The 9,142-nt window shown below is 33.2% G+C and overlaps 1 protein-coding gene across 1 annotated transcript; it reads right to left on the bottom strand.

The window, feature by feature from the left end:
* On the bottom strand, nt 1-8,444 carry LOC130445305 (uncharacterized). Its single transcript, XM_056780871.1, has 4 exons — nt 8,357-8,444; nt 4,103-4,319; nt 1,626-1,798; nt 1-232 (listed from the first exon to the last, which is right to left on the bottom strand). Exons 2-4 carry the CDS (start codon nt 4,287-4,289, stop codon nt 68-70), a joined length of 525 nt encoding a protein of 174 aa, XP_056636849.1. The 5' UTR covers nt 4,290-4,319; nt 8,357-8,444; the 3' UTR covers nt 1-67.
* Between the last annotated feature and the right edge of the window lie 698 nt (nt 8,445-9,142).

Here is a 9,142-nt window from a genome sequence, read left to right as displayed (position 1 = left end):
TTAGGTTATAGCTATTTATAATTGTAACATTTTCATAAACATTCACTACTTCTATTATAAATAAATATTACCAATATGAAAGATCGTTATTATTATTATTTATTTTAGATACAGGCTCAACTGGAACAACCGGAACTCTAAGGAAGTCTCCTTCTTCAGTTTCATTATTATTATTTAACGGTTTCTTCCACTGGGTTTTCATACCTGCTGACTGTATTCTTTGAGCCAAAATCTACAAAATGATAGTTCAATTCAATTTCTGCTTACTGATAAAAACAGTGGTAGTATATATATTTTCAAATTACGTGAGTTGAAAAAAGCATAATGTTTAGTAAAATAAAAGCTAAATTTTAGTTACAAAAAAATTCTTTCGTTGATCCAATAGTTTTTGAGATGTTTTGAAAAAAAAACGTTTTTTTAAAAAATCAAAAAAAAAAAATTTCACATTAAACAACTTTTTTCAAAATATACGTGTTCAAAGATAATTTTACATGGGCTACGATTAAATTTATTTTTGCCGGATACGGTGTCAAATTTACCGACATTTTTTTTCAAATTCGAGTTACTTAACTTATTTTCGTCATAACTCGCTTAATTTTCATGCTAGACAGAAAAGTTGATCGTTTTTCCGTTATTTGAGCTGAAACCTCTGCATAAATTTTCGAAAAAGAAAATATTGACTTTCAGTAACTTATAAGTTGCTGAATATTATTCAAAAAATCTAATTTAAACTGACTAATTTCTTTGTTTTTTATAAGCTTCAATTTTGATAAGAATAATTTTTTCCAGAAAATGCGTAATTTTCGAGTTTTTCGTGAAAAAATGTTGAAAAACGTGTTTTTTTTTAATTTTCAATCGCGAATAACTCAGAAATTATTGCGTTAAATAAAAAACTTCATTCTACATTTTCTTCATAAAATACAATTCACTATCGATTTTGAAATTTTAAATTTCCACCCCCGAGTAAGGGTGGCATTCACTCCTGGGGTAGAAGCATACATTGGCTCCAAATCAGGTTTGTTATTTGCATCATTTTTGATCTTCTGTCAAAATTTCAAACTAATCCATGAAGGTCTTTAAAATTGCGAGATGATTTGCTTGTTTCACTGTACTAATATTAGGATATGGTAATAGGCGTAGAAGTCAACAAGAAACTAGAAATATCTTTAATAATTTACATCCTAACCGAAATCATATAACAAATCTACTGTCAGTAAATTGTAGTGTCACTCTGCCGGAAGATCCTTCAAAAGGGCAGCTCTATTTGAACTTTATACAGGGATGTATTTTCATCATTTGGTGTATCCACTCTCAATATTTACTGGCAATATGATATGACTAAATAATGTTTAGGGCAACAGGAGATAGGACGTGTAGGTCCTACTTCATGGCCTCCAAGATCCCCTGATTTCAATCCCGTTGAATTTCACAAATTAATAAGGAAGAGTGGGTTTACACTATTTAGAAGCAACACTCTACATATGGTAGAAGTATGCAAAGTTTCTTATGACTTACCCTATATAAGATACAATTATTTCTTCATTCATATCAAATATCTTGCGACGAAAAGTTTGAAGAAAGTATATCTGAGAATATTTTGACAATGAAATAATATTCAAATCTACCTGTTGTCGTCTAGTTTCTGCTTCGTCTAGTTTTTCTTGGAGTTTCTCTAATGTAACTGGCGATGTCGAGGGCTCTTCCAATCTCTCTAAAATTCTTTTAGGAGGGTGTTTTTTCACAATACTATCATCATTATCTTCTTCTTCAAACGCAATTTCAAATGACACGCCATTCACTGCAATATAGAACAACGTATCAGAAGTTCACTCAGCTTCATCGAGAAGTAGAAGATACTGTAGAAACAAATAATGACACGAACGGAGAAAGAGTGATAATACCAAGTGTTTGATTCATATTTTTTATCACAAAGAATTTCATAAACTATGTTAGGCAGTTTTATCTCATCATCTATCTCTCGTATCCTCAACAAAGCCAGCTTCTCTCTTAGAAATTCCATAGATACCACTAGAAAAAATCTACACGCCACCAATATCCGATTTCTCAATATTTTTCATCGAATCCAAACTTTCCATGTTCATCTATTGATATAAGAAACTTCCGATGGTTTATTTAACCAGAAAGCCGAGCATATATCTGACAAAAGGACTCAAACCCAAAAGGACAAACTATCCAAACTTATTTCGCTTCAAAACCTCCTCGAAACACTATTGAAATGGACACCACAGCTTTCCGACCCAATATGCCAAGCAGGCTCTTGCCAAAGGTTTCAATCATGCTATCACGCCCAAATCCATACCAATGGATACCATCATTTGCCACACAGAGGAGCTCATTTATGAACTCCCTTCAAACTACGTCGAAATTATGAGGCAGGATGTTGCCAAGGTTCTCCAAATATCAAAATCTCCTTCCAACCTGACCTCCAAGGAACGGAAAGTTCTCAAAGATATTTCTAATGATTCTGATATTGTAGTCCTTTCAGCCGAAAAGGGCAATGCCACGGTCGTCTTCAATCATACCTTATCTCCTCGTATTTACGGTCTTACGAAAATTCACAACCTCAATCTTTCATTACGTTCCATTGTTAATTCATTTAATTGTCTCGCCCAATTCCTGGTCAAATATCTTAGTGAAATTCCTCAACCAATTGCTGTATAATCCCAATCCTACGTCAGAAACTTTCGATATTTCATTGACCTACACCGATATTTCTTCCACGGATATTTTTGACAGCTTTGATATTATCTGCTTATTTACCAACATCCCCATCGATGAAACTTTATCTATCCTAGACACCAGTCACCACATTGCCCCAGATTATCTTTAACTAATCAAACATTGTTTGCCCAACGACCACTTCATATTCCAAGGCATTTTCTACCGTTAACTCAAAGGTAAGCCAATGAGATCCTCCTTCACCCTCCATTGGCTATGATATGTTGATGACACTTTTGTCTTTGGCCCATTGGAAGAGATAATTTAGATTCATTTCTGCCCCGCTCGTTTGACGTACATCCTTGCATACAGTTCACGATGAAGATAGAAGAGGAATCATCTATGCTGATCCTTGACGTCATGATCAAAAAATTTATTCCATACGGCTTCTCTCACTTCGTCTATCGAAAACCCCCTCACACTACTCGTATAACGATTCATCTCGTTGACCAGTGGACCATCTGAAATAAATTTTTCGAAACAAACATTGATTACAACAAATCCCAAATACTAGGAGCATCCACAAATTTTCATCCTCAACTCCACTGATTTGTAGATTCAATTACATTAGAGGTGCAACAGACAGAATTTGCAGCATCTTCAATCCGCAGGTATTCGCACATCTTTAAACCCAACAGAAACTCTCTCATCACTAATTCCGATATTTACTCCAATCCTTGCTCAACATAGTGTTCATATCGGACACACAATCAACTTCAATAGAACCGAAACCATCACCTCACTTTGCTCCTTCAAATCCAGGATTATTAGAGAAGCGTTCAAATTATCTGAACACAACGATGATAGCCAGAAATTGCCGCCAACCTGGAAACACCTGCTTCATTCACTTCTTTCCAATTTCCTGTAAAACTCGAACTCTTAAACTTCTCTCGTTCCTTGTAGAGAATATAATTAAATATTAGAGATGTTGAAAATACTATTGAATTTTTAGGTTAGGTCGTTAATTTTATTAATACCAACATTATGGTGGTTATACCCATTCTCGTCTTTTTTAACGACTTTCAAGTCAATCTTACTTCATACACATATCATAAATCATTGAAAACTTCCTTAACATATTCTGTATCATGAAATGAACCACCATATTTACAAATATGATGGTTCGGATTATTAAGATGGCAACCCATTTCTCTCATTCGACTCTTCACTCACTTTTAATGAGAAATTCCTTCGTGAAACAATGATAGGTTTTTTTGTGGTAGTTGAAGCTCAGATACAGCTAACCAAATAATAAATATTATCGAGTAATTCACAGCTGAATCTGTATAAATCAAGCATGCAGGTGGTAAGCTAGATTGGAAGGTGTGAGTTTTACAATATTTTCGTTGCAATAAATTCTTACCTCCATGGAGGACATTATTAACAGTATTGTTCTCTATTAACTCTTCTTGAAGATCTTCTGCTTCTAACGGAGGTAAATTATGTTGGGGTTGTGGTGCTAATGGTGAAGTCCTTGTTTCTGCATGACCGTTGGTTAAACTGGCGTCTAAAGGTTCCACTGTCAAGTTCTTGGCAGCACTGCAGCCCATATTTGAGTGTTTAAAACTTATGTGAAGCGCCTTAAAGTAAAACATACCGTTTAGTTCCTAAACGAAGAGCATCATGTTTTATAAATTAATTGTGAATTTATTCATCAATAATATATTATAATGTTAAAGAGAACGAAGAAGGATCCACAAGCCACAGAAGATGATATCCAGCTGTGTCAAATGTGGAAAGCAGCACGACAGCAAGATGTGTGCTAAATCAAGAAACACTTCTGGAACTCGCCCCCTCTATGGCGGGAACCATGCAACTATATAGGATGTTCAGTCTACAGAGACCTACGCAGGCACAGCAGTAATAAAAGAAGGGCCATAGACCATCATAAACTACAACCATACACTACGAACAAAATACAATCTAGTCTAATAAAAGTCAATACATTTCGATGGCCACTGACCATAGGAGTAATATACAGCCCACAGACGCATACTATCACAGCAGATGAATATAGTGATTTTTTACGACCACTAGGATCCCACTTCATAGTTGCCGGCGACTGGAACGCCAAAAACACTTCCTGGAGATAAAGATTAATCACTCCAAAAGGAAGAAACTTGATACATACCATACAGCTATTGAACCTAAAAGTGCAAACTTTATTTGGAGAACACCGCTTCCAAAATAATACATATAACAAGAGAGCAAACTGAGAGCAATTTCAACACGTAATAAACACCAATATAAACCTAAAGCACAGAATACAGGAGCCACAAGAAGTCGACGAAGCTGTGGAATACTTGTCAAATATTATACAAGAAACAAAATGAAACAGCTAGATACACAATATCCACCTGTACATAAGGAAACTAGTTAGTGGGAAAAGGAAAGCCAGAAGAAAATGGAAAGCAACCAAGAATAAGACAATTGTGAACAGATTACACGAAAAGTATTTATAAAAATAATAAATTTATAAATTGAGGTATTTACGCCTATGGTACATCAAACAAAATTGTCGTTAAGGATTTTTATAATCTGCAATTGATATTGGAAGAGCTATAACTCGATTATAGTTTCCGAAAAGTCCTTACGTCACATAATCGTCTTATGTTTTCGCTTCTTTCTCGATCTAGTAGTGGTTTTCCCGAGATCCGCCTGAGAATTCCACTTCTGTGGTATCAAAGAATTATTTCGTTTTTGATGGTGTCGAAAACATATAACTAGCTCAAAATACCGATATAAGAATTGAAATTATTATTCGAAATATATTGTTAGAAATCAAATTAGTTTTTAAAAACACGTCTTGACTTGATTGAAAGTTATATTATGTATATATTAAAATTATCCAATTAATCTTTAAATAATGAAGGGTTATATAAGTATGCTTTTGTTAAATATGTTGAACTAAAAATCGATAGTAGTTTATATGTATGTTGAAGCGAAAGCACCTATACAAATGAATAGCATAAAATCGATAAAAGTATTGTCTGATTTGAAGTTGTTGAACTTTACTACATGTTATAAGTAATTCAAGGTAATATATGTTCGAAAAGAACACAATTTATATTCGAACATCAACGCATATATTTTTTGAACCATCCCAAAAAAAGATATTTCCAATTTATATCTATCTTGTGTCTTTATTCACATTTTTCCCAATGTTAAAGCCTAAGAAGTCATTATTGAATATCTTTCGCAGGCTTAGTGTGTTAGTTATCAATAGGATGTCATTAGATTGCTTTTGAATGACTATTATAAAGAAGTGAAAAAGAGAATTTTCTCAAAAATAAACCAAAAATAGAATGTTACTAGTTCAATTTATGCAGATGTGCTCGTAAAATATCCTCGCGATAAGAGATAGCACAACAATTTCATTCGTTTTTATATGTAAACTTGGATGTAGGTAATGCTAAATTAGGTTTTCACAAAAAAATATAGAAAAGGGCTAAATTACTCTACTTAATTGCTGAAAAATCGATAAGTAAAACTCTGCTTTCTGCAAATGAAAAATGATTATTCTCAACATCTATCAGTTCTCTCAGGATCCGACATCTCGTGCTATAGCATCATTTTTTTTAGTTCTTCCTATATGAATTGCAGAAGACAGTTATGCGAGGAACAATCAATAATTCATAAATACGCACGGCACTCATACCAAATTAAGAAATGAAAAATAATGTTTACTCCCCGTATAAAATTCGGTATACATCTAACAGATTGTCAGTCCACGTGGACTCATCATCTCCACTGTTGCCAATGAAAACATCGAATCGTAAATGTAAATCATTTCTATTGGCCGAAGCTGTCGGAAGGCGTATGTACATTATTTTTTCGAAATATTTCTGCTAGAAAGTCTGCGATAAGCATTGGCTTGGTTTGGTGAGATTGAAATTTATTTGTGTCATTGAACAATCACTAATGGACATGTTCCATTGGGGACCTAGATTCAGAAGACGAAGTTATATTTTTGTCCGATAATTACATTTCTTTAATTAAGAACTAATTACTTGCAAACTCCTGATTTTCTCGAAAAAAAAAGGTTATAAATAAAATATTTGCAGGAAATTGGTGTCATATGCCCCGTAAAAATTGTGTTAGAATCAGCCGTTTGGTGATGAATTTTTCATATTTGGCGTGTCCGACGCGTCAAGGGACACATCATTTTTGTCCGACAATTTTTTTTTCGCTAATTATATGATAAAAACCTTTGATTGAAATAAAATTACCAATGTAGTCACAATTTTTTTGGTATAAAATTGAAAATAACAGATACAAAAAGTTTTAACAATATGCTCATAAATAAAAAAAAAAAAATGTCGCTGGGCCCAAAGACTATAAGTCGCTGGATTCAGATTGCGATTTTTGCAATAAGAAAAGAAAAGATAAATATCCATATATATGCGTTTCAGTGCCCTTTTTTCACTTATGGATTTGATCAAAATAAAACATCGATCGCAATTAGTATAAACAAAAGTTAACAATTTCATAACCTCAAATTTCATTTGATATTTTGTGAAAATGAAAATAACAAAGCTAGGTGAAGTAAACAAGAAAAGAGTTGTAATTGCAACTTGCAAGCAATTAACCAAACTGATATTATTGCAAGTACGAGATCTTGATGAAACAATCAGCTGAACTTCCATTTGCGCATGCTTTTGATCAAGAAATATTGCATTACATTGCATTGCATGTTGTATTGCATCATGTCAAGCGGTCTTTAAGTTCATATGAACCCAATATAAAAGTCATCCCTAAGAAATAAAAGTTTCGTCACATCTCTATACATTTAAAGAATACAGGGTGATCCCGTCTCTAGTATAGATAGAAAACTGAAAAATATTTGGGGTTTGTTCAGTAAAAAATATTCGTAACGCCACTGGCAACATTGTATTGAAATTTTATACGAATATGTTTTGGAAGTTAAAAAATCCAATGAATTTGTTTTATAGTTATACGGTTCGTACCAAGTAGTATTGAACATAACATCTTCAATATTAAGTTTATTGTTCAAAATTTCAAGTAAACGCGAACATCATTTTACACCAAAAAGGTGGTACTCGTGATAAAACTCGATACTGTGTACCGTTATCGGAATATTTTGATTTGAATTTTTGTTTAATTAATACATTTATCATTACTTCATACTAGCATCGGTTATACTACATAGTTTTCAAATCAAAATATTCCGAAAATGGAAATTCACTTGAAATTTCGCTTGACAAATCCAATATTGAAAAGTTATGCTCAACATTATTTGGTACGAACCGTGTAACTAGCGCCCTCTAAGAGAGTCAAACATAAAAACAAATTTTTCGGATGTATCAGCTTCCAAAACATAGTCGTATAAAATTTCGATACAATGTTGCCAGTAGTTGCGACAAAATCGTAAAAAATGTGTATAATTTTTTTGAAACACCCTGTATAATAATGCGTGATGAGCATTTATTTAAACGAATACCGAGACAGTATGAGTGTGACTGTTCTTCGAACTTCGAATAGTTTTGTCATGGATTTTTTCAAATCGAATGCGTATCTATAGAAAATGAAAATCGTTGAATACAATATTTCAAATATTTTATACCGTATTAATAAAATAAAAAGTTTGTACACTTACTATTAGAATGTATAAATGGAAATCATGAGCTGGTTTATAATAATTTTGGGAAAACCACTTTTGTTTTTAATGAACGATGCATGTTAACTGATAATACCAACTGGAAAGTTGTAAGTGAATATGCTTTTTACGGGAAAATAAACACAGGGTGAGAATGTACATGCGCCGTTCATATGTTTACATTCTAGATTCCCGCTAAAACTGTTCATCGGCTATAAGCAGAACCCTTTTATAAAGTGGGTTACATCGTCATGCTCATTTAAACGTTATTACAACAAATTGAGTCGAAACGCCAAAAGTACATTTCTGTTAAAACCAAAAATATCCATTTATTCAAGTATATAATTGAAATTGAGTCAAAATTTGATCTTACCCCATACTTCATTTGATATAAATACAGAGTAATTCGCTGAATAGAAAGATATGTACGAGGACGGTCCCAGAAGTACCTGGCGCAAAAAACAAAAATTTTGGAAAAAATAGTATTTTTATTTATCAACGTAATCTCCTTTTAGCTCCGTACACTTTTCCCAGCGATGTACAATAAGTTCAATACTTTTTTATAATAAGAATCGTTAAGTTCCTCCATATCGACTATAGTTGCCTACATCACATCTTCATTGTTGGAAAATCTTTGACCACCAAGCAGTTCATTCAAGTTTGGGGACATAAAATAATCCTAGGGGGTTAAATCTTACGAATAGGATGCATGAGGTAGCAATTGAAATTAGAATTTATTAATTTTGGCCATGGCGATTGAGCTGGTGCATTGTCTCAGCCAAATGC

The sequence above is a fragment of the Diorhabda sublineata genome, chromosome 6, assembly GCF_026230105.1.
Source record: "Diorhabda sublineata isolate icDioSubl1.1 chromosome 6, icDioSubl1.1, whole genome shotgun sequence".
NCBI classification, from domain to species: Eukaryota; Metazoa; Arthropoda; class Insecta; order Coleoptera; family Chrysomelidae; genus Diorhabda; species Diorhabda sublineata.
The sequence above is the reverse complement of the archived record's forward strand: the minus strand, read 5'-3'. Positions and strand labels throughout refer to the sequence as shown.